General features: G+C 36.3%; 2 protein-coding genes across 7 annotated transcripts; one reads left to right on the forward strand and one right to left on the reverse strand.

Annotated features, from left to right (window-relative positions):
• Positions 1–361: 361 nt before the first annotated feature.
• LOC129568963 (zinc finger protein 676-like) lies at positions 362–26,141 on the reverse strand. 4 transcript variants are annotated; one of them, XM_055447305.1, is made up of 8 exons: positions 26,011–26,141; positions 2,276–2,727; positions 2,077–2,194; positions 1,941–2,010; positions 1,448–1,875; positions 1,027–1,339; positions 710–958; positions 362–647 (listed from the first exon to the last, which is right to left on the reverse strand). In XM_055447305.1, the coding sequence occupies exons 2-8, from the start codon at positions 2,427–2,429 to the stop codon at positions 423–425; spliced, it is 1,557 nt and encodes a 518-aa protein (XP_055303280.1). In that variant the 5' UTR covers positions 2,430–2,727; positions 26,011–26,141; the 3' UTR covers positions 362–422. The 4 variants fall into 4 exon arrangements, with proteins under 4 accessions (XP_055303280.1, XP_055303278.1, XP_055303279.1 ...); XM_055447303.1 differs by lacking the exon at positions 26,011–26,141 and adding an exon at positions 2,803–7,543; XM_055447304.1 differs by lacking the exon at positions 26,011–26,141 and adding an exon at positions 3,067–3,209.
• Positions 5,045–23,093, forward strand: LOC129568962 (protein single-minded). 3 transcript variants are annotated; one of them, XR_008687998.1, is made up of 9 exons: positions 11,891–12,120; positions 16,725–16,919; positions 18,661–19,008; positions 19,210–19,397; positions 19,561–19,766; positions 20,922–21,028; positions 21,151–21,298; positions 21,559–22,716; positions 22,799–23,093. XR_008687998.1 is itself a non-coding variant. In XM_055447302.1 (8 exons), exons 2-8 carry the CDS (start codon positions 16,745–16,747, stop codon positions 22,604–22,606), a joined length of 2,220 nt encoding a protein of 739 aa, XP_055303277.1. In that variant the 5' UTR covers positions 5,045–5,179; positions 16,725–16,744; the 3' UTR covers positions 22,607–23,093. The 3 variants fall into 3 exon arrangements, 2 of the variants coding, with proteins under 2 accessions (XP_055303277.1, XP_055303276.1); XM_055447302.1 differs by lacking the exon at positions 11,891–12,120 and adding an exon at positions 5,045–5,179 and having other exon boundaries at positions 21,559–23,093; XM_055447301.1 differs by having other exon boundaries at positions 11,822–12,120; positions 21,559–23,093.

The raw sequence follows: 26,141 nt of genomic DNA on the forward strand, positions 1-26,141 counted from the left end.
TTTGAATGAAATTCAACTATCGTTATTAAAAATAGACACACAAATTTAATATGAACTAGTCATTCACTCACAACTAAAACGAGTGTCAAGTGGAATCAACTAGCTCGAACAATACGCAAACGGCAACTAATCTGAATCTGTCACAGTGTGACAGCTATAATACTCTGTACCTGTATATAACGTTTGTTCTATTGTTTTTTTCTTCATATTTCCGCATCGATCGATTCGGTCGTTATCTCTGCACCGCGATAACAAAGTGTGACGTTGACTCACATTTTGTTCGAGATAGGCTGTGTTACGACTGTTTGTCGATATTGAGTACGTATTTTCACAGCACATGCTAGTGAATTAAAACAAGCGATTAATCTTTTCTTAGCAACGTCAATTTATTTTTGGCATTTCTATTAGATTCATCTCAAGTGCTATGGCAGAATGTCTTTTAATTTGTCTAAGAAGAATTTTTCGCTCGGCAGTTTCACATCATCGTTGGAGTGCTGATGAAGAATGTGTTTTTTCAACCCGTTATACCATCCGTATGATTGTGGGCATTCTTTCTGAGGGCAGTTGAATGGCCTCAATCCTGTATGAATGACACTGTGCTTCCGAAGTGACTCGCGAGTGAAAAACGAACGATCGCACTGTTCACACTGCAAAATAAATGGAAAAAATTAGATAAATTGATTAAGATTACAATTCGATTGTGGTGTACTTTGTTTAATTTTTGTTTTTCATGGATATTACGCATGTGTTTGATCACATTGCTTGCGGTTCGGAATTTCATCGGGCAGAATTGACAGGCATACGGTTGAACACCACTATGAGTTCGCTCGTGAATTCTCAGATTCGCCTTTGTATTTGTACTGAATGCACAGGTTGAACATTTAAAGTCCTTTGCTTCGGTATGAATTACACGGTGATTATTTACAGCGCTTGACGTTTTGAACGACTTTCGACAGATCTATATGATACTCTTATGGTTAATCATTTGTTATCAGGTTTTAACATTATACCAATTGTAGCATTTACCTCACAGTGATAGGGTCGTTCACCAGTATGTGTTCGTATGTGAATTGTGAGTGCGCATTTCACACGAAAACATTTGTCGCATTCGGGACACTTGTAGGACTTTTTATGAATGACATCTTCCTTATGGTTTTGATCCATGTGATCACAGACACGTCGTTTGCTCGAAAACACTGCGGTGCACATATCGCATCGATATTCACGAGATTGTTTTGCTTTGATTTTTACTATTTGTATCTCTTCACTAGCATCATCTATTTCGAATGTGTCTTGCTCTCTCCTGAAATCTGTTTCATTTGTTGAAAGATGAACAACTCTGAAATGAACATATTTTAATACAATAGATCAGTTTTAAAATTTCTTCGAAATAAAAGAAAATTCATACAAATTTTTCAAAAAAAATCTTCAATTTTTCAAGGCTCACCCCATCTCATCTTCATGCTTCACATCAGAAAAAGTGTGCTCTCCTTGCTCTTCTGATTGAATATTCACATAAAGTTCACCAGAATTCATTTCCAACTCAGTTTGGTCATTTTGCTGGTCCACTTTTTGGAGGAACTCTTGCAATTTTTCTTCGGTTTTGCCACATAAAACTTTCAATTGATATGCATTTTCAACTAAAATCGAACAGCTCATGCAAATGTACTGCGGCAATTGGTCATCAGCCCTGGCTTGTGCTGTAAAACACGAGCAATAATTTAGCTTATCGAGCAACGATACTTCCGCATGGCATGATTGCTTTTTCTCTTCAAACAAATACAACATTTTCGAGCTACTCGACGCCAAACAAATTCGACAGTGCGTCGAGAAATTTTCTATAGCTTTAGATGTAGATTTCGATACATTAGACTTCTGTAGGAAGAGAACATAATTTTATTATGGTTTTCCTGTACTTTGATCGATTCAATGCCTCTTACCTTGACATGATTCATATATTTCAATAGTTCTTTGTCTTCTGTTGTTAGCATTTTACTTCCGGAATGGGCACTGTTTGTGTAATGAAAGGAAAAATTGATTTTCTTTGACAATTGTTTTCATTTGTTCTCAACTTACCTCACAAAGTCTTTCCATGCTTTCAGAATATTCAGCCATTCGGTTTGACTACATTTAAACTGTTCTTTGTTTAACTCATCTACAACACGTGCACACAGCTTTGGATATGAATCAGGTACTGTAGTATAATATAAATACAATTTCTGATTTCTTTTTTGCTTCAAAAATGGAAATCAGTAATTTCTGATGTGAAACTTACCATTCAACAGATTTCTCTCAATTTTCACGTAATGAAGAAACGTTTGCTTATGGTATGGTGTGAGCTGTTCAACCAAACTCTGGTTGTATTCATCGCTGTCAACAGGTTCGATGTGAATTGAAGATACAATTGGACCGCTGGGGAAATTAATCATTTTGAATCGATAAATGGCACTATTTTTTACCTCGAGTGAATCGAAACTTTCAACTTATTTCAATTTTTTAAGGCGAAAATGTTGCATATGATGTTCTTGCATTCCCGTTTGTTTACTATATTCAATTTGTTTGACAGTTCGGTTACGTACAGCTAAATGTCAATCGAAAGACCAAGTGTAGTATTGTCAGATGCCAATTTTTAGGGTGTTCAAAAAGAGTCAGCACAACCAGTTTTGTGAGCGTATTCGAAGTTGAATGAAACAACAGTTGGAGTAGCTTTATGAAAAGAATGATTTTCTGAAAAAGAAATAGCAATTTTAATATTGAAAAATGAAGAAAATTTCATTGCTGACACATTTCAAAAAGGCTCACCTTAACACCGAAAATCAATAAAAATGAGTTGAATCAAAAATTATCCACTTTGATTAATTTTCGAAGTAATTTTTTTTTTAATTTTTACAAAACTTGATGAAAGTAGATTTTTTTTTTTAACTTAAAACTCATATTATAATTTAGAAGAAAAATAGAGTTAGATCTTGGCTTTCACCAAAAGTCCCGACTCAAGACCAATGTCGTAGGTATTAAATTTCAGCTCTTTAAAAAGACAACGCTTACCATAGTAGTGTTGATACTCACTCGAATAGTTCATTGATCTTAGCAAAAAAAAAGTCATTTTCAATTTACGTACAGAAGCACAATCGTGTTCAGGTCGCCACAGAGTGAATCAGATTGAAATAAACCCTCGAGCAGTCAAAGAACGACAGAATCGATTTGTGTGATGTTTGAATTGAAATGGTCATCATATCGATTCAAATGAATAGACTCGGCAAAATGATCAATAGATACGCTGAAAAACGTGAATCAGTGGCTACGTTATAGTACAAACAAATAGTAGTAAAATAATGGCAGAGCGTGAATGGGAATAAGAGTGAGACTGAAATCGATTGAGAGCTTCGTCACAGAGATAGAACACAAACACGGTATTGGGGTTCATCCGTGTGTGCATCAACGAACAAAGACGCAGACGCAGACGCACAATCACATACGTGTGTGTTCATTCGTTCCGATGCACAGACCAATAAAAACGCGAATCGAGCCGATCGAGTGTCGAGGGGGCGCGGTTTCATTCTTTTTCACCTTTTCAAAATCGCATCTTCATAGATACTTCACCACCGAATGCTGATACTTATGATCCCGATATTTGTTTTTGTTTCACTGTAAACAGCATAATGAACACAAAATCTTCACTGTATTTTTTCTCCCATTCACACATACATCATCCAAGTGTTGAGATATGTAAACGAAATGTCGAACGACCAACACACAAAATCAGTCTAGAAATAAGTGCAAATTCATTTACTCAACACTCCACACACTGTCTGGATGAAAACGGTGACCAAAAATATTGGCCTTTGTTTGTACTATTCTAACTGCATATATGGAGAACATTATACAACGGTCACTTGAACAAACATAATGGGTCTTTTGCTCCCATTAATTTCTGCAAGACTCGTATTCAGTCGTCAGATTTTGTGACACTGAGCGATGCATTGAATTACTTGGAAATTCCGAAATTCAGCGGAATATTGTTGTAATGGAATACAATATTGAAAGTGCAAGGTTCAACAAACGCAAAAAGTAAACATTGGTTATTTACTTGGCGTTCACTCCATGATCTCATTGCATCGAAATTACTAATAAAAAGAAATTGTGGAAAAAATCGCATGGAAAAGAGAAAAAAAAAAATGTTTTCGTTCGTTATTCCTGATTGATTTTTATTTTCCTTTTTGTCCTTTTTTTTCGCTCTCATGAAAATGCACTTCAATCTGCTTGTGATCCGCGCACGAGTGAGCGAAGAGTGCAACCTGCATTTATATACAGTGTGATGCGAAACGCACGATAGAAGGCCCGTGCAAAGGAGAAAAACAAGAGCCACACGGATAATGATGAGCGAGAGAAAAAGTGGCAGACGATCGTTGTTTGTGCTATACAACCGCATATTTTATGTATATATACACAAATACTTCACACTTTCTTCTTCTCTCTTTCTATCTCTTGCTCTTCTCCGTTCACATCGGCGGAGTGAAACCGTTCGCTACATTATGTACCAATCGAGCATATTGTGATTATTCATATTCGTGTTTCGCTGGATCGCCTCTATCATTTGAATGAGCCTGTGAAGAGGGATATGTGTGGCGTGTACTGATGATGTGTGTGTGTGTGTGTGTGTTTGTCTTTCATTTTTGATATTTGGACGAGTTCGCGCGTTACTGCGTTAATGTTTTTCCTCTCTCGTAACCGCTAGCTCAGTATTCATTTCGTAATTTTCAAGTAACGTTGACTGGTCGACACACACGACGGAAGGTCGTCATTCGCGTGTTCTTCTTACAGTGCACAAAAAGTAAACACTACTCCGAGGAAAATCGTGAAATTCAACTTGGACATTAGATTTCAAGCAAATTTTTTTTTTTGCTTCATCAAGGATTTTCAGTGGAGCCTGAAAAAAAAGGAATTACATCGAGTGAAAGTGAAGTATATCCATGCAACGAATAATTATCAGTGACTAGAAATTTATCTGTGACATTTAAAATAACAAAATAGAAACAACAAAAAATTGCCGAGTACAAACACAATTCAATCAAAGTGAAACAATCAGAAATAGAAGCAGAACAAACGAAATCTATGCCAAATTCCTCATCGCTATCGTTTTGTTGGATTAATTTGTTTACAGTTTTTTAGTTTGCAACCGGTACGTGACTCTTGCATATTATTTCATTCAAATTGTTGAGATAGAATATTTAACTTGAATAATAATAGGCATTCTGGAATAAGTCGTGTAACCAAAATTTAAATCGTTGATATTCTACAGACCTTGATTTGGTGTCAGAAAATGATTGTTTTTGATACAGTGTTTTCAAGAATGATCATCATTTATGCTAAACATTTGTCATTCAAATCGAATAATGACTCTATTTCGGCAGAAAATTCATTTTTTAGAGAAAAACGACGTTTCAGAGAGAGAAAAATAAAAAAAAACATAGAGGAAAAGAAAAGAAAAATACTAAAAAAAGGTGAAATATGTTTATCGCTTCGACGTTGAGCGAAGAAGATTTCAAAGTTTTTTTTTCTATGTAAAGTTTCAAGTTAGAAAAAAGTTTTTCCTGATAAATTTCGTGAAGGACATTTTATTACGTTTGAACTTATTTCTTTCCTCCTTTTTCGCTCAATTAATAAGACCATTAAAACTGAAGAAAAGAAATCTCAATAAAAAAAAAATTCTAATAAAAGTTCCCGAAAGAAAAACAAATAAAAAGTCACATTTGCCTTCAACGCTTGGAAATGTTTTCTCTCAAAATATTCCACTTTTTTCTGATCCTGTTTCGAATCAGATGTCCCTTTACCGCTATGAAAAGGTGACGGCGATGTGGTTCATTGATTGTGCCGACGACAAAATGTCTAGGACAGACATAAATTAACTGACATTTAAATTTTAGTTCAACTGTGTGATGATGCCGTTTTTACAGTTGACGAGTAAATCATTGGCGTCAAATTTCAAGCATTGAATTTCAAGCGTAAAAACAGTGAGAATATAAAAATATACAGAAAATTGTAAAAAGGGAAAGCGAAAAAAAAGTGTGAAACGTTTAGTTTTGGTTGATAAAAGATGAAGAAATGCTTGATCAGCTTATTTCTCTCTTTTGTATTTGTGTGTTTTCAGGCCACCCAGTACTTGTTATGGATTTCAATATCTGGCTTTTCACCACGTCAAATTAGTTCAATTTTTCCACATCGTTAGTGTCGATTTATTTGCCACGGTGTCCCCAAAAGAAAATCCCAATTCACGACAATCAATAAGAATAACACCACTACGGATATGAATATGTTAGCCCAATAAATGAAACATCGTTAAAATTTGTTCTCTTTTTCTTCCACATCGTCTCGCTTCGAAATGCAATTCTCCTTCAAGCATAGAAAAAAAGTTACATGCACGTGTGCAATTGTAAACGAAGGCAACACAGCCTAAACAGTAGCACCGTGCTTCACTTACTCTCGCTCTTTCTATGCCTCTCTTGTTCGTTACGACGCAACTGGAAAAAAATCCGAAAATCTAATGGGCGTATTAAGAGATTTTGCCATTGCTGCAGGAGCAGAGGCGAGAGAATGGATTCGAAATCGGAAATGTGGTTTTTGATGTTGTTCAAAGCGTTTTTGTTGCTCAATGCTCACCCAATCCAATAAATAAACAGGAAAATAGGATTTAATCGGCGAGTATTAGTTGTGTTTTTCCTGGTTTGCCTGTGCTACAACTATTATTTTAAGCGTTGGTAATGAGGCCTGAACGAAACGGCAACGATACAAATATTTTCGTTGCGCTCGCTCGCGTTCCGTCATCAATTTATATTTGTGTTTGATGTTTGGGTTTACAACACAGCACTTAACATTTGGTAATTCGTCCCAATATTCTTACGCTTATTTTTCTCTGAGAGAAAGAGAAGATTTCACGGCAAACATTTTTACCTCATGGCACACTCTGGGCCACATAATGATTGCGTTTAAAACTAATAAGCAAATCGATTGGTCGCGAGATCCTTAAAAACCCATTCAACATCTTGCATGCATTTCACAAAGTCATAAATTTACAGCTCGATATACGTCAGAGAGAAATCATAATTCTTGAAATGGTTTTCGACGCGACGACGCAACTCATTTTTTTTCTCGCGAATTTCATTTGTTGTTATTTCTCATGCGGAATTGTCTGATTCTTTTCTTTTGCTTCGCTTGAATTTTACGCCGATAAAAGCAATTCGTTACACTCTTTGACACTATCCGATTATCGTACATGATGACCACACAAAACCACGATGAACTAAACTTTTTTTCCCACTTTTTTTTTCATTTTTCCAACGGATCTTTGTTCACAATCTTATTTCATTTTGAATTTGGAATAATGAAAGAAGTAAAAAAAAGGTTTTGAAATGCTGAATTTTGCGACAATTTATTCTAAAAAAAAAAAAAAATCAAAAACGAAAAACCCAGAAAAGTTGCAGAAATTCTCAGTAACGACTGTAAACGTCAAAGTGTCTGTTATTTCTCAATATCAACGCTCGATTGTGTGCGCCTTGTAAAGTTGAGTGTTCAGCCGGATCGCGTGTGACCGAGAGAACAATGAATGCACTTTCAAGCAAAATAAAGAAACGAAACGAAGAAAATAAACAAAGCAGCCAAGTAAAAATACGATGAAGTTCAATATTTTGTTGCTAGCTCAGCGAAATTCATTCATTGAAAACAGATGGCACTCTATAAAACTGCATTGGCCATCAAATCGCCGTTTGTTTGGTCTTCGCCAGCAAAGCCGTACATTTATAATTATTTTATTAACGTAAACTTATACGTTTACTTTTCACGAGGTTCAGTTTTTTTTTTCGCTTTGAAAAATGGAATCAGTTTGAAATTCAAATGTTGTGCAATTTTAAGAAGTTCAATTAATACATTTTTCTCGTTTTTTCGACGGCGTCACAAGATCATAAAAATTTGAACGGCGCTTGTAACGTAACGATTCCATTTTTTTTTCATTCGAAGAAAGAACTGTGAGCTTCGAATGGACCGAACAAAAAGAACATTCAAATGAACCGTGACCGCAGTAAAAAAAATGTTCGCGACAAAAAGAGCTGAATTATTGCTTCAGAAGAATTTCGCAGTAATATATTCGCTGGAATAACGAATAATAATACACAAATTGAATGTGCGTTCATAGAGGCCGACCATGTTTGCTGGCTCGACGACACAAGCAAAATTCATACAAATGGTTTGAATACCATTTCCAAGAAAGAAGTACATAACGACAATAGCCTCAGGAAGAGCCTTTTGAAATCGCAATACCATTACAGCGGCAAGGGAGAAAAAACAGAACGCTTACACTTCCGAAGGGAAACAATGTCAATCATTGAAAGCAACGCGAACGTAAGTTGGCTTGCGAGTGGTTTTTATCAAAGTTTTCGTACGCGATCGAAGCATTTAACGACTTGATATTTTGATAAAACACGTCGCATCTAATAACACAAATTCGATGGGTCTTTACAATTCGACCGCTTGAAATACTCTGAAAAAAAGGTACGACAACATCCACTGTTTTCCAGATAGCAATTTGCTCTTGACATGTTAGTAGCTCTCTCTTTGTCATGGTTGTAACTTGTCGAATATGAAGAATCTTGCATAGTTCCGTGTTGTATTCTTATGAGAAAATGATGAGTTTCGATTTATCTGTGCAATATCTTGTTTCGCTGGGACACTATTCTCACTTCCGTACTTATTGGTAAGGGGTTGCATTTGCACTAACGGGAATATTTAGAGTGCACAATAATGCGGGCATCGATGATTGTGTGAGTTCATTAACCAGCAGCATCTTTCAATTGTGTTTTATCTCCTTGTGGCTACTTGTGCCACACATTTATTGAATGTTTTATCTCAGAAATTGGATCTGCCTTTTCCTCGATTGAGTTTTCGCCGATGTGAAAAACGAATTCAATGCAGCTCCTGTGCTATTCAAATAACGGTTGTATCAAATGAATGCGGTTATATTCATTTGGTGCATCTCTTGTTTTAGCTTCTTTTTTTTCTAGTTTTAGCTCTCTTTTGGTATCAACTGTGTTGGCACAGTCAAGACAATGAGTCTTTCTATGGATATCAGTTTTGTTCGAGGCTTGATTTCATTTCTAAACGAAAGTTGCATTATGCAACTAAAACGGTTTTTAGAGACGCTTACGAGAGATTATATATAACCGATATAGTGGTGTAAACTGCGTGAGTCTTCGTTTCCATTGTCATCGCATCGCTTGTCAATCAGAAAGTGATGACTAGTAAACTTTATCGGTGCGACAATCTGTTCATCACCACTTAACCAATCACTTTGAATAGTTCGACATTCGCCAGTAAATGAAATTTTATCCGATAAATGTCTTAATTCCTGCATGAGCATCGGAGTAAGATGATTTGTTTATAATTATGCGGTCGATTAAATGCTAAACCAACAGTTTTATTTATAGACATCATAATCTGACGTCTTTACCGATCAACGAGAGTGTATAAATAATCTCCAATGGTCTATTTTATGGAAAACGGCTGTTTTGCTCCCGAGGAATAGATTCAATAGAACGTTTAAAAGTGAGGAAAAACAAGAATTGTTCAATCTCTTGAAATCATTTAGCCGTTAGCAAATACATTTCGGACATAATTTCAAATTACAACGGCAAATTTAGACGTTAATAAATAATAACTAGATCAGTTGTAAATCGTGTATCGTTTTCAAAGAAATCATTAACAGTTTTGGCATAAATGAGCAAAACATTGAATTCAATTACCCAATGAATTTCGAATTGAATCACCAAAACAATGATATTTTGGGATATATATGTATGTGAAAATGTAAGCAATTGCGAATTATTGAAAATGCGAACGAGATGAAGTTTCGTTCAATGCGTTTCTGAACGCATTTTTAAGAATCATGATGCAAAATAAATGTGTTTTCGCAGATGAAGAATGGCTTGCTCAAAATAAATTGAAGCAAACCATTGATATGTTCTCAAAACACATTCTCGCATTTCCCGTTTCATAAATCAGCCGAAAATGTTGTACATCCAAATGATCGCTGCAGCACACTTTTCCGTAGAAAAAATTGGAAATCGCAGCAAAAAAAGATGAGCGGAACACATTTCGGGATGTAATTTGCATTGTCCAAATTATTACTTCTTCAACGGAATGGGCCGTATTGATTTCACGTGTTTGTTTTGCTTTTATACGCAATCGCGTGCTCGCCTGCTGCCTCCACCGCCGATAATCCGGTGTGCAATTGCAAGCCCAGCAAGTGCTCAATTGTTATTGATTTCGCTGGGCGAACGGTGGATAGAGAAAGAGAAAATAGTTTTCTGTTTCCCGGAAAATTAATTTGAAATAGTTTTTTGTATGATCGTCATTGCTCGGATTTCACGCTGCACTTTGTCTCCATTGCGCACACATAAACGGGACACGCGAATCAATCGTCTGTAACATTTTTTTCTCTCTGTTTCTTGTTTACACATTTAAATTTTTTTTGATAAATGTGCGTCGTTCGAAGAAAAAGAGTAAATGTTTCATTCTGCGCGCCTTTGTCGTTGCTGCTTTGTGATGGAAATATACGTTCCGCTTCGAAATGAGAAGAAAAAAGTAGAAAAAGAATTGGTAATGCAAATCGGATTTCGTTTTGTGACGACGATTTTTTTTTTCTCCGCTCTCTCGCTGGTTGCTTGTGTACAGTTTAAACTTTAAAGTGTCCAGCAAATTTATTATTTTACACTTCAACCAAATCACAAAACATTGTAATTAGAAGCGATTACAATGTAATTTTATGAGTTGTTTTTCTTAAAGCCGCTCCGACGAATGGGCAGCACAAAAAAATCCAGGCGATAAGTGCAGTTTTAATGTGAATATATTCAAATGGGTGCAATGTTTAAAAGCGATAAATTCTTATCGGTGGCGAGAGAGAGAGAGAAAGAGAGAGAGAGAGAGAGAGAGAGAGAGAGAGAGAGAGAAAAGAAAAAGGGTGTTGCCACCTAATAAATTGCGACAATATCGATTTCGAGCATTGGAAAAGCCCATCGAATCCACTAAAATGGGCTTGTGTAATTGGAGAAAATGTGCTGTGATTTATGTAAACTGAACTGGTTGCATCGAATGCTCGATGCATTCTAATCTCTGCAGCCTTCAGCTTGCAGTTCAACTCTCAAAATATTTATAACCCAAAACCCATTATGATTTTTGACGCCATTGTTTGCTTTATCGCGCACATAATATTTTTTTTTTCGCGCTCTCTCTCTCTCTTGCTCTGTCTCTCGTAATTGTACACATTGCGCTGGTTTTCATTTGTTGGAGTCGTTTTTCGCTGATTCGACAAAATGTCACGTCTTTTTTTTTCCAGTCTGTGTATGTGTTGAGAACGAAATGGCAACAATAATAAAAAAAAACAGCCACTGAATATGTATCAACTGTTCGCTCCATCGAGAGCAAACGAGCGTTGTTATCAGTATGGTAGCTTAGCTCTTGGGTCGCTCTATTTACAGTGATTCGCTGTATTTGAACAACGAATAGATTTGTTTATCAACTCATGCACTTGTATTTGAAACACATTCAACACCAAATTTCAACTGAAATGTTCTAACCAAATCGAGACATATAACGACAAATGCACAACGTTTCTTTTTTTTTCCCTCGCTCAATGAGTGTTTAATGTTTATTAAATGTAATTTGCTTTTCGTTTAACTGCTGTTGTGAAACAACGCGACTTTTTTTTGCTCTCTTTTCGTCTTCTCTCAACACACGTATGCCTCAGTGTAAATAACAACAAATGATGATGATAATTACAATAATTGGCAGGTTTGTAAATGTAGTGATTTGCAGTGGTCTCAACCTTGCTCTCAGCACATTGGCTGCAGTTGTGCACTTTCAATCCGATCGCTCAGTCTCATTAGTTCATCTAAATACTACTTCGTCGGAGTGCTACTTTCCCATTCCAAATGCCGATTTTTAACTTTTCGATTAACACATTCGATCAGTTTAGGCCATTGATTTTCTATTCGAACACGGACACAAATATTATTGGGATTTATAAAAATAGTGATCAGTGATTTGCAACGTCAGCAGCAATGAGTGCACAAAGGAGTTAGTTTCGTTGGTTTTTCGTTTAGCTTTAAGGAGACAGTGGCATTTTTCAATGGAAAACATATTGAATTGTACACTCTTTTAGTGAAAAGTATCGTTTTTTCTGTGGATTTGTGCAATTCAATAATGGATTATTCATTGAATGACCAAATTGAAGGATTTTACATGTTGAAAATTGAACATGAAAAATGATTCCATCGTCAAAGTTTCTTGAAGTTAATTTTCTTTCGATAGCAAAAATATGAAAGTTGATTTATGGACTATTTTTATTGTTCAAGGCAACGATCGCGTGTTTGAAAAATTCAGATTTTCAGGGAAAAAAAACGAGCAAATGACATGCTCTAGCTAGATTTCACCACTTCCAATGTAACCACTTCAGTCAACCACTTTATCCTTTTTTTTTGCTCCGTCCAATGTTACTGTCTAAACAAATTGTTGTTCATCTTTGAAGTGTGCTGATTTTCCAACACTCCCATCGCTTGGCATCAAAAGTCATAATTTATTCATTTCTATTTTGAAATGAGAATTCAAAATATTCCAAAGTTATTTATATCATAAAACGTTCATCAAAATCCTTGATCAGACCTAAAAATGTCAGAGTTTTGATTTAGACAAATCATCTGAAAGCAAAAACAAGAAAGAAAATCCTTAAACGTCACCACGCAAATGATTACGTAGAAAAATCTCGGATCGATCAACCTACAAACAATGAGCAGTGATTTAAAATGTGAAATTTGTTGTCATTTTACTGTTTAACATAAGCGAGTCGACACGGAGATGATGTGCAGCAGGCAGGACGGCTGATAGAGAGAGGGAGATGGAAAGAGATGGTAAAAATAGCTCGGTTTTGTTCGGCAGTCATCGGTCGGTTGGTTGAACATGACAACGCATATTTGATGCGGATTATTTTTCGACGCGTATCATATTTTATGTGACAATGGCAAGAAAAATTCAAATCACACTTCTGCAGCCCAGTGATTTCAATATCATAAAAGTTTATCGACACACACAAAAAAATCTTTTGTTGCGATCAAACATACGCAGAGAAAAAAATCAGCTGGAAATGGAAAAAAATGACAAACATAGTCAACGCCTAAACGAACTGCAAAATCTGTATTTGTATCGACCAAATGCCGAACTTTTTGTGTGTGAATTTATGTTTTGTCTGTCAGCTTCAATGGAATTAGTTGGTTTTCAGTTAATAGGTCGCCAGTTGTCTGCTTTTGCATCATGTTGCCATTAATAAATTAATGGATTCTTTCGGTTGCGAGCAAATCCAATGACAAAATACGGTTGACTTGGAGATCAATGGCAAAAATCACATCCGTTAGAAATGTTTGGAACTAACGGAAATCGAACAACAATAAAAACATGCATAAAAATTCCAATCTAAAGGTAAAATTGCAACGGAGCAATCACAAAGTGCGTTGGTTTGCTTTGGTGCGTTTTTCTCGCCGAACATCCGAAAAAATCACGTACCATTTGAACAAACACGTTTTCGGCACACACACACACATACAGACACACACACACACACCTATACGAGATGACGCGCAACAATGAACGACATACCATCCGAAGAAAAACAAAGAAAAAAACACACGAAAAGCACTGCAGCTAAACAACACCATCACCAACAACAACAGCAGCCCAAAAAAAAAAATAAATACACACGGAACGGAACGGAACGGCAAGAAAAGCATGCATGCATAAAACGCATAAATAACAATAATAATAATGTAGGCATCACGTGTGCTAGCATAAAGTGTTCGTTAATTTCATGGAACAAAGTGATACATTCGAGGAGAATTTTCTGAGTGAGCTAGCGAGTGAGTGATCGAAAGAGAGAGATCAACTAACGTACGCAAAACATAAACAACACACAACATACAGAACATTGCGAACGATATGCCTAAATAAATATTATTCCATTTTGTTCATTCTTTGTGTGAAGATGAATTACGGATTCTTTTTTTTGGTTCCTGCCCTCGGGAACAGAAAGCATTTCCTCAACGCCGCCGTTCCATGTGTGAACGCATCACACATTGGCTACTAATCGCGCATCATCGTCATTTTGATTCAATAAACATCAAAATTCAATATTTAATGAACATTTTTAAACGATGCTACTGTGTGTGTGTGTGTGTGCCGTGGATTAACTGAAATGCGTTACTGTTTGAACACATTTGCCATTGGCGGCGGCGGCAGAAAAAAAGAAGAAGAAACAATTCAGATGCAGAGATTACGCATGAAAACATTTCGAATGTGTTAGCCCTATTCGGTAGTGATTATCGGCTTTCATCCAATTTGTTTGTGCTCATTCGCACCCGCAATCTTCAATCAAAACACCGACAACAACGGCTGCCAATGCGATTATTTCAGTATCTCCGCCTGAGAAAAAGAAAACATGAACGTCATAGCGATGAATATTTGTTTGTTTGTTTGATTTGTTTATTAAAGTAATTTCATGTGATCGTTTTGTGTCTTTTTCCGTTATCAAAGAGTTGTCATTATTCCGGAAAACATTTTCGAATCATTTGCACGTTTTTAGTTATGATAACGGAAGAATTTGCATGTTTACTCATTCAAACGTGCAAAAATTCGCTTTCTGAAGAGAAAACACAAGTGTCTAGTCAAAGTTATCTAATGGCTATGTAATTTCTGCGTAAAAATTTAATACAAGGATAAATTTGAATTTGGAATTTTGACTCATGCACACATTACTCGGAACACTCCGGTTAGGGTTGTACCGAACGTGTTTTTCAATGTGTGAATCAATGATAGCTGACCATTTTACTTTTGCCGTATCGTTCACACACACACACTGTACTCCAATTCATGCATGCATCAGGTATACGCCCCATAAAATGTTACCTGTACCTTTGTTGGTTGTTTGTATTTCTTGTATCGATTTAAAGAATGCACTTCTTGGCCGGATCCCATTGTTTCGATCTATGAATGAATTTTGGTGGAACAAAGGACGAGAGGTTTTTTCTTTAGCCAATTGGCTTAAATGAAATTTACTGGATTTTCGGTTCTCATGCCAAGTGCTGTGTTTATTGCACAAACGAAATGAACATACCTAATTGCAATGGGCAATAGAGGAAAAGAAAGAGAAAAAAAAAACAAACGCACACGTACAACGGCTAAGTATGACACAAACAAGCAAACATCCGATATTTTTTGGCAGGTTCTCACCTTAAGACGATATGATCGTTTAGTTTAGTTTGTGATCAGGTGCGTATCAGAACGTGTGCAACTTGCAATTTTCAAAATATCACGCAATCTCAAAAATACACAACAAAAAAATCACTCTCAAAATGAAGACAATTTGCAATAATAAAAGTAAAACAAACAAATTTTTGGGTAGGTATTCAAATGAATTTATTATCGGTCGTGTTTTGCATTTTGGGAATTTTTCTTATTGTCATCGCTTGTTTTTTTTCGTCATTCGCATACAAGTGTGAGTGAATTGGCCCATAAAATCATTGAACCATATATGCAAATAGAAGTGTTGTGGTGACACTTTATTGAGTGCTTTCATTATTTTTTGGTTCAATTGCGATGAATCAATTAGGGTGCGACAAAGAGAACGAGCGTAAATCATAGGGAATATGTTGTAATTTGTGTAATTTTTCTCGTCTATTTGCTGAGCATTCCATTTCACTAAGCTTAATTTTGTGCAAAGAAAATTATCCTTATGGCCAATAAGTGGCGATAAGGATAATTTTCTCAAATGAAATCCCAAAGAAGGATCGAATAATAGATTAAACATATTTCATTTGATATACCACTGTGGATGTGTGTATTGACAGGCTCTCGCATTCGTATTTACACACATACAAACAGTGTGCTTCTGTTTAACAATCGGATGTTGTTTACTTTGTATGCAAGTGTCCATAAATCGTTCATTGGCTTTTTCCCTTCCTTCTTCGCTCGCGTCCAAACAATCGTTACCAGCCTGCATCTATGTGCTGTTGCTGCTCTGTATGTGTCAATAGAAGAAGCAACCACATAAAATAAGTGCTCTCGCCATTATTCCAGTCTTCAAGTGAATTGCAACCAAAAACCGCTGCTTATTCACTGCAATAAAAATCGGAAAAATATCGAAAGAACGACAAAAAAAGGCGATACAAGTCAAACAAAGACATATAAAGCTAAATAAATTAACATACCATAAAAAACGGTATTGTTTTTCCCAAAGCTGATGATATTCCATTCGACGATTCGATGGGTGTTATGGACTTTTATTTGGATTTCGCCTTTTCTCCACACCAATAAATTATTCATTTAATACGCTTGTTTCGGGGGTTTTCGCATCGAACTCATTTCTTCAATGAGCTCGAACATTTCAACGCAATTATTATCACACATTACACTGTTCGATGAGATTGAATATCGCTTTTCTATCACATGAAATTGAATCTTCCGCTCATTTCGTTTGTGTACATTAACGACAAATAATGCCAACATAAAATATTCAAACAGATTAGAGCAATTTATTTAATCGAATGAGAAAACATGCTTTTCTCATCTCAAAATACGAACAAATTGTTTTGTATCATTTCATTTTTGATTTTATCACATTTGATTTTCTTCCACAGATCCAAAATTGGTTCAGGCAATGAAGGAGAAAAGTAAAAATGCGGCTCGCACACGACGCGAAAAAGAGAATGCGGAGTTCGGTGAGTTGGGAAAATTGCTGCCACTGCCGATCGTAATAACACAACAATTAGATAAAGCATCGGTAATTCGGCTGACAACGTCCTACCTTAAAATGCGTCAAGTTTTCCCCGATGGTAAGTAAATCCGTTGAGTCTTAGTTACCGAAGGTTGTGTAGGCGTTTCGGTCGAGTTCACGTCAAACATCGACTTACGGCCTTCCGCTCAAATGATTTATTTGATTTTTTCAACAACACTCTCTTTATTTCTTTGATTCTATCGAGAAGAAGAAGAAACCATTCTCATTCTTCTTCAAAAATGTCTTTTTCATAGTCGCTGCACACCATTTTAAGTAACGAAAGAGAAAAAACTCAATACAAATTTATTCATTTCTCAATGGTTGTTTAGGTTTTCCGTTCCGTTTCGCATATTTACATTCTCAAGTGATCTCTTGCTTGCTAAGAAAAAAGACGAATGAGATTGACGCTGGCTCGGTGTGCCGAGTTGAGTGTTTTCTCATTTCTCCTTTCTCTTTTTTAATCGTTTCTCAGTCATATTTGGAGCGATGCAGTCACAATATGCTCCAACTTTTCTTCCATCTTTTTTTCCCTTCCTAACGAATAACATTTACATAATGCAAACACTTCAAGAAAAAATGAACAAAATATGCAAATATTGTATCTGCCTTTTGCTACTGTTCTCTTTGGTGGAATATGATGAATTGCGTCACATCCGCCCACGAAGGACATCTTCTCCGACAACTGGTTTTGAATAAATTTCAGACGTCTCTTTTTCAACGAAATGGAAAATGTTAATTTTTCCTCAAAAAGAACATTTTTTTTTCAACTTCATTTGCTGTTTGCTATATTTCCGTATATGCTTCAAAAGCAATTTCTATGAAAAATTTCAAAATTTTCTTCGTTTTTGACATTCTTTTAATTTCATCATGAATACACGATTGAACCACTTCCGATTAAAACAAAACCGATTTGCCTCTTGTTTGTTGCGATGTGAAAAATGGGAATTTGCGTTAAAAACACACAGCGGTATAGCAGGCGATACGTGTGTAATCGATGACGATGAGCGGAGCGCATATGCTGTGCGACACGCCACCACTTAAATTGATCGGAGCGATTCAACTTTCACGTGTTTATTCATCGCATAAAAGAGGGGGTTGTGCCTGTTCATTGTTCAGATGCATTGTTATGTCAAAGAACAATTATTTTATTTTTTGCTGACGGCAAGAAAAACTACAGGCATACCATCGAGCAACAAAGGCGATACAAACAGCTTCCTATTATCCTCATGAATGTCGTTAACAATTTCCGCAATACATTTTTTTTGTTCGTACATCGCCTGAGCTCTGTCATCGTGGTGGCTTGTCACATAGAAGCGTGTACTTGTTAATGATTTAAAAAAAAATTCACGTGTATCGCTCGGTGCGCTCATTTTCTTCCATTCGGTTCTGATTATTATTTGATGAGCGATGGGAAAATGATTGTGCACAAAGTCAAGAAAGAACAAAAACAAAAATGTGGAAAAATTTGCGTGGAACCGGTAGGATGTTCGACGATATAGTGACAAGCGTTTTGAGTATTTGGCGAGTGCCGACAGCACGGTCGGTGGTTGGCCGGAGTCAATGTGCGTTTTAATTAACGTGTGTTGTGCAAACAACAACAGCTACACTGAAGTAGCTTCATCGATAATTATTTGTTGTCAGACTCCGGCATTTAATTGAGATATTGTGCTCGCATACGACCATATTGTCTCAAGTAGTTTTTTCAAAAACAAATTGTCGTAATTCAATGGAGATAATTTCCATAAAATTAAAATGCCATCATCTCATTGTGTCTATTTTTGTTATTGCTCTCATATCAGGTCTTGGCGAAGCATGGGGTTCGAAAGAGATGCCAACAAATACTCGAGTGCCTACAATCAAAGAACTTGGCTCAAATCTGCTACAAACGCTGGATGGTTTCATATTTGTCGTTGCGCCAGACGGTAAAATTATGTACATCTCGGAAACAGCATCAACACATCTCGGTTTGAGCCAAGTCGAACTCACCGGAAATTCCATTTACGACTACATTCACGCTTATGATCAAGATGAAATGGCACGTGTTTTATCATTGCATCCAAATGGCTATCCACCGAGTGCCTTTGATCCAAACGAATCCAAAAGTACAAACACCACATTCAGCCCAGCTACATTGAACAACAGCCAAGGTAAGTCATTGCTCTCTCGCTCGCTTGCTCGTTATTTTACTATTTATTTACTATCACGTTCACACTTTGCTGGAGTTAGTTTATGGGATTAGTCAATTACTGAAATGAACTTAGTTTATTGATTGACTCAATTTTGTGAATGAGTTCATTTAACGCGATATTAATGAAATATTTTACGATTTTTTCTTTCAATCGAACTAGGCTCACCGAATCAAATGAACACAAATTTCCAACATCATCCACACCATCATTACTCACACATTACGCAACATCAACACCAACAGCAGCTTATACCATCGCAAACCGTGGAAATTGAACGAACATTTTTCTTGCGCATGAAATGTGTTCTCGCCAAACGAAATGCTGGCCTAACCACACAAGGATACAAGGTAAAATTTTGAACGTTTCCATATGACTGAAACAAAGAAAAAACAACACACCCATTAAAATTGAGCTTCATTTCAATTCGAAAAAATGAGATCAATTGAGAAAATATCTAAATGGAATTTTCCTTCAATTCATCACAATTGTTTCCCCTGTTTGCAATTGCAGGTGATCCACTGTGCTGGTTATTTAAAAGCGAGAGTATTTCAAATGGACAATGGCTATGGCGATGGTCATAATTGTGTACAGAATTTAGGATTGGTTGCCGTCGGTCATTCGTTGCCATCGTCGTCAATCACGGAAATCAAACTGAATCTGAATATGTTTATGTTTCGTGCGAGCATGGAGCTGAAATTGATATTTTTAGATGATCGGTAAGTGTTTACTAGAAAAACTCTATCCATGTCGTATCTGCTTTTCATTTTTTTCAAGCTGAACATAAATAAAATTCGAGTGTAAACGATATCGTGCAATTCATGAATAATTTTTTCTCTCTTCTGAAAATCATTCATTTTTGAAATGTTTTTGGTGCTTTTTTCTCTCTTTCTCTCTAAATCAATTGCATTCAGACACCGAAAAAAACGAAACAATTTGCGTAAACAATGACCAACTACATGTAGTTTGTTGATGTTTGGATTTTCGTTGAGTGAGTTCATTAAATAGTACATAATTGCAACACTGTCTCGTCCGGCGAGAGAAGCTGGCAGCCAACCGATTTAGAGAGAGAGAGAGAGAGTGTGTGGCAGTTTGCTTATGTGCGTCGGCGTGTAAATATCAACAGTGGACCCCAAAGGTTCATTGTTGTTTTTCAAACTGTGCATTTACACCGAGCTAGCGCAAATATTTGCCGATGCGTATTAGCTGCGAAGCTCAGCTCGTTGGAACCCATACTTCATGCGTATTCGTTAGTCCTTGTTCTACGCTCGCTCGCTCATTCTCTCAATGAATTGGCATTTTGAATCGAGTAATTCGAACGCTGAACGAGCATAAAATGCTCTCATAATGCCGTTTTATTGTTGTTTGTAGTGCTTTTTGGTTGGGCGCGCGCGCGCACTTTCGCTCCCCAGCCGATTTTCGTTCGAGTCTATTATTTTTATTGAAGTGAAGTGATTTAATGATAAATCTGTAAAACGTGTCATATCTTGTTTTTGGCTAGCATTTTGCGCCGCGTTAATACCTTACAACGAACAGTAGTGAGAGAGCGAGAAAAAAATGCAATCCCGTTTGTTTTTCCACGGCTGAGATTTCGTTTTACTTACACAATCATTTGAACGTGTGCTCGGATTTTTCCAGTTACTTCCTATCTTTGGTTGCCAAAATGAAAACAATGTGAGGCGTGAAAGCGAGCGCTTAGAAATCGGCTATACGAAACTTTTATTTACTTTATCACATTTGCCCTGCTTCAGCTTGGAAAATTGATTCAAAGCACTTATTTGACGAAGAATTTCAAATTGAAAGTAAAAATGTGTTCGTTTTCCTTCTTTTTTTTGTCATTTCCGTGCTTTTCTCATTGGATTTACGCGATAAAGTGTGTCGCAGTACACCGAATTCAGCCCACAGGAGTTGATCGAAAAAACGTTGTATCAGTATATCCACGCAGCCGACGTTCAACACATACGAGATTCCCATTTGATACGTAAGTTAAACATTGAAAATTTATTATTCGCCCTCTGAACAAACACCTTGGCAAAAGCTCTGAAACACTCTTCACCATTTCGACATCGTGAGTGTAAATAGAAATTTTCTCGTTCCAAACAGTGATGTACAAAGGCCAAGTCACCACCAGATACTATCGCTTCTTAACGAAATCCGGCGGCTACATTTGGATGCAATCGTATGCGACAGTCGTACAAAACTCACGATCCTCAAGGCCACTCTGTATAGTTAGTGTTAACTATGTTTTAAGGTAAGAGTTCTTTTGAGATTTTATTTGAACTTTTTTATTTTCAATTAAATTGAGGGCAAAAATGGAATAAAGATCAATATTGATTTGATTGAAATGAATTTTTCATTCATTCCATTCTCTTTTCTTTTCTTATTTTTAAACATTTTTTTTTTCTTTTGCGAAAAAATAAAATCCATCCATTGGACATCAAAATTAAACCTCAAGTAACTAACCATATCTCTTTCTCTCTCTCTCTCTCTTTCTATCTATCTTCTCAACAGTAAAAAAGAAGTAAAGGATCTTGTTTTGAGTGACGTTCAAATGAATACGAAGCCAAATTGTGTGGAGGCATTGGGGTCAACAAGTACCAGTCAAACAGCCATTCCATCGCCACCATCATCGGCAATTGCGCCACTATCTCATGACACACTCCCGAATCACCAACACCATCATCATGCCCGATCAGCTTCAGTGCCAACAGCTCAGCATCACATGCAGCCAACCCATTTCCAGCACATTGAACCGCAGGTACAGTCAACGGTGCCGCATCTGTCACATCGACAAGAACTTCCGGTGCATTCGAGCAAAATGGAAAATCAAACCATGCAAATCTCTGGCAATTATTCAACTTCAATGGACCATTTCGAGCAACAATCATACGGCAGTCAATATAATTCGCCCAGTGTTATTCATCCGACGATAAATAATCAGACGAACGTTGAGTACAACGATCCAAATTACTACAACGGTTTTTATTATGACGATCAAATGAATAGACCGTTTTCAGCAAGCTCGAATAGTTGCAGCAGTAGTAATTCAGATGCAGACTCACAAATGACATCGCATCATCATCATTCACATCATAATTTGCATCATAACAACAATCAGGATCATTCACAGCAGCAGCAGCAGCAACATCAACATCGCCACTCAATTCATCATCATAATAGTCAAGTGCTACTTTCCACCAACACCCAGAACAGTAGCTCTCATTTGGATTCCGCTAATTTATCACCACCTGAATACGTTGACTGCATAGATCAACGTACACATCATTCGTTCGAAGTAAACTGCTTCGGGGGCATCGGAGACGTTGTTCCTCATTTGCCAGACGATCTGCACTCGAATTACATGCAAAACAGCCACAGCACCGGAGTCAACAGTTCGAATAGTATTCTGCTCAATGGGAATGCAAGTTCGGGTGGCTCGGTTCTGTTTAATGGCAACAATCTATCCGGAACACAAGCCATCACCGATTCAATTCAATATACCAGTGTTATTGTGGACACAAATAATTATCACATGTCCAACGATCAATATGTTCATTAGTTTTTCTTTTCGTCATTGTATTAGAAACGATTTAGTCATTTGATTTTTTTTCCCTTCGAAAGAAAAAAAAACAGCAACAACAACAACAACAATTTATCGAATTATTTTAAGTAACTATGTGAAAATCCAAATCAATTTTGTATTCAATCGACGATGAAAGTTGAACGATTTCTTTATTGCTTGTCTTTTCAGAGAAATGACTCAAACTTTCTTATTGCCGCTCATTCATTTAATCCTCGATTTAGAGCTCTAATTTGGAGAAAAAAAAACGAAGCAGAAAAAAAAACCAGAAAAGATCAACCATCGTAGTTTTTAATGTTTAAGTTAGGATTACGAACAAATCAAAATTATTTTAACAAAACGAGAGGCACACACACACACACTCTCACTTATGGCAAAACATGTAAATTTTCAATGTATATGTATAATAGGATTAATCTGACTCTGGAAGTAAGATAAATAATTCATATGAATTTTTAACAAGCAACTAAAATAGTATTTATTTAAATAAACCGAAGAGAGAGAGAGAGAGAGAGAGAGAGAGAGAGAGGACAAAAAACGATGGAAAAAAGCAACCAAAACAAAAATAAAAATACGAACATAACAAAACAGAAACAAAATAAAGGCGAAAAGTTGTCTAAATGGAATGTGTGTGTATATTTTCTTTCTCAATGGGTCTTGTGTATTTTTTTTTTCTTTCTTTATTGGTGCATTTAACAAACGAAACGCTCTAAATGGCACATGAGATGGATGAAAATGGTTATAATAATGACGATGCTTTTGTGTCGCATTCTTTTTTTTTATTTTCTCTCTTTTCGGTATGTATGGAACGTACGTTTTATTTTTTGGAGAGGTCTCTCGTTTTGTTTACTTCTTTCCGTCGGAGTAACGCTTGAGCTTTGATTGGTTACTGCAGCACAATACGATGGAAAATTAGCCTCGCCCATTTTTTCGGATACCACCATTTATTACAACAAAAAACCCAACACATTCACAGGCACACACACACATGCACGCACACATAGCCACCCAGTACAGCATCTGTGCTTGCTCTTCTTTTGAATTACTGCTTCAAAGAGAAGCCTTAGTCATAAATATTAACATCGTTTAGATGTATTTATAGCCGTCGATATCTATAATGATTCGACAAAATGCTCTACATTCAGAGCACAAATGAGAGGCTAAGAGTGTAAGAGGGTATGAAAGGAAACAAAATTTGAATGTATTTTCTACGATGTGAATTGAATGTGAAATATTGCCTTGAGAATAGATAAATTGAATGAAAAATTGTAGACAAATTGTCGTTTTTGCTATCGCCAGCAATTTTTTCCTTCAAACAATGACTCTTTGATCGATTTCTTTGATCGAATTCGTCTATCTCTGAATGCTAGGATTCTTTTCTTCTATTTTAAATTCTCTTTTTAAGATGGAATAACAGATTCACTTCATTTTCTACTAATTTTTCTTTGTTCTCACTTTAGGAATAAAAACCTAAATATAAATTTACACATTTTTTTCTCTTCTCCAAAAATCTGACGGCCATTTTCAAACAAAGTCCATTGCATTTAGAGTTTGAATATTTCCCATGCTCCTGCTGATGAGAATGCATCGATTACGGCATCATTTTTCTTCTCACTCCGCTGCACTGCATTATCAGAGTGCATAAATTAAAAGTCAATTTTCAGAAGTGTGTTTTGTATAGATACGAGCCAAAAAATTGTGCAAATTCATTAGGAAAACGAAAAATTCCCGGGCTGGAAATTTTTCACGTGGGAACGTACACGTTTGTAAATCTTTCATTAGCATTTTATGGCTTGTTGTTTTTTTGTTATCACGGACGCAGAGAAAGATCGAAGGAAAAAACCCCAAATGCCACAGGTTTTTCTCTATCTTTTCTTCCGTTTCGGCATTGATATTCGTTACGAAAAGGATACCAAAAGAAATTTGGAGGAAGAAGAAAAAAAACCAATAGTGACATTGATCACAGTGTACTTTACGGTAAGGCCCTTACCAACACATTACTTTTGGCACACATGTGTTTGTTGTTTCTCGAGCAATAAACAAAGAGATTAGAAGACAGTAACAGAAATATATAAACAAGTTCACACATTATTCTTTTCTTTTTGCACGATAGACTCCCTACCCAGCTCACTGTTGTCAGTTAGTGATGTTTCGACAACCGAATTTCTCACGATCATAAATGAACCATAAAACTTGCATGTTGCAGGCGCTTTTCACACGCAAATACTATTACGCTTGTTACAGTAATTGGTTTACTTGAACAAAATGCTCCATTTTGTATAAATTTCAATCTGCGAACCGTCTTCAATTTAATGCAATCCAATTGAGGGAAAAAAATCGAATTACATCGGTATTTGGGCCAATGTAATGTGCAAAGTGAAAAATTGAAAAACAAACTTTTTCCAAGACTAGAGCAAGTTCTCGAAGAAGAAAAAAAAAGTGCAAATCACAGATTGAAACTCATTCGTCATTGAAAGGATGTGTTGAAACGTAAAATTTATTGTGCGTGCAACATTGAATGGAAACGAACGTGCCGCAACATTTTATTTTGCATTCCAAGCACATCTCCGTCGCACTGGAGCGTTTCGTCGGTCGAACAAACCGAAAAAATGGAAGAAATCACGTACGATTTACACACTTTTCCGTTTTTAAATCGTTGTAAAGTTTGATTTCCCATTTGGTTTACAATCCATGAAAATATCCGTTGAGAATATAGTGTTCATCTGTTGTCAATCGAGTGTAACATCCATAATTTTTGTTTTCTCTCCCAAACTAAATCTTGAGTGGTGGTGGCATATCTATTAAACGGTAAAATACAAACCATTTAGGGTTTATCGTCTCGAAGATAGAGAGAATATGTTGGAGTTCATCATGATAAACTATATATGCATATAGAGCGCTTGGTATTCGAATAATTTATTGGATGAAAACAAATAGCCCATGAATAGAAGTAGAAGAGTCTTACGTAAATTTTCTTGTTTTGGAATTACATGCTTATCCAATATTTCCGCAGTTAAATCGCTCACTTTGCCACAAATTGAGGAAGGGATTTGAGTTGTCTTTTCCTCCTCTTTCCGCCACTTTCTTACTCTCAATATTTATGACACATTCAATTATTGAGTGTGCTGCAATTTATCAACAAGTTGACGTTGAAAAAAATGCCACGCTAAAATGTAGCATGTGCACGTTTGCCGACGTTGAGTACGCTTTCTTATCACTTCAAAGGTCAAACATTAGACCGTTTTTCATCGATTATTTTTTCTTTCGTCGTTAAAAATTCAGTTGAATCATTCAATAGGCAACGGAGAATATGTTGAAGTGATTTCAAATAGACCTACAACAATAACAATGTAAATTTGCTTTATCCAATCAAAGTTCCATACCTACTGATGTGCTTCAGATCAACAAAACTCGATATTGTGTTTCCAACTGCATTGACTCATCACTCGGATTGCGAATTAAATTTAAAAATCATTTACCTCGACGATTTTATGCAGTGAATAATGCACATTGC

Source organism: Sitodiplosis mosellana, unplaced genomic scaffold, assembly GCF_009176505.1.
Source record: "Sitodiplosis mosellana isolate CC-2019 unplaced genomic scaffold, AAFC_SMos_1.0 Smas_scaffold_30, whole genome shotgun sequence".
In the NCBI taxonomy this organism is placed as follows: domain Eukaryota; kingdom Metazoa; phylum Arthropoda; class Insecta; order Diptera; family Cecidomyiidae; genus Sitodiplosis; species Sitodiplosis mosellana.

Bases quoted from the DNA above. Each gene is read 5' to 3' on its own strand.
- LOC129568963 (XM_055447305.1), bottom strand. From the start codon at position 2,429: ATGATTAATTTCCCCAGCGGTCCAATTGTATCTTCAATTCACATCGAA. The intron at 2,195-2,275 runs GTAAGTTTCACA...ATTATACTACAG, and splicing joins TGAGAGAAATCTGTTGAATG to TACCTGATTCATATCCAAAG. The intron at 2,011-2,076 runs GTAAGTTGAGAA...TTACACAAACAG, and splicing joins GCATGGAAAGACTTTGTGAG to TGCCCATTCCGGAAGTAAAA.
- LOC129568962 (XM_055447301.1), top strand. The intron at 16,920-18,660 runs GTAAGTAAATCC...CTCTCATATCAG, and splicing joins GCGTCAAGTTTTCCCCGATG to GTCTTGGCGAAGCATGGGGT. The intron at 21,029-21,150 runs GTAAGTTAAACA...CGTTCCAAACAG, and splicing joins ACGAGATTCCCATTTGATAC to TGATGTACAAAGGCCAAGTC.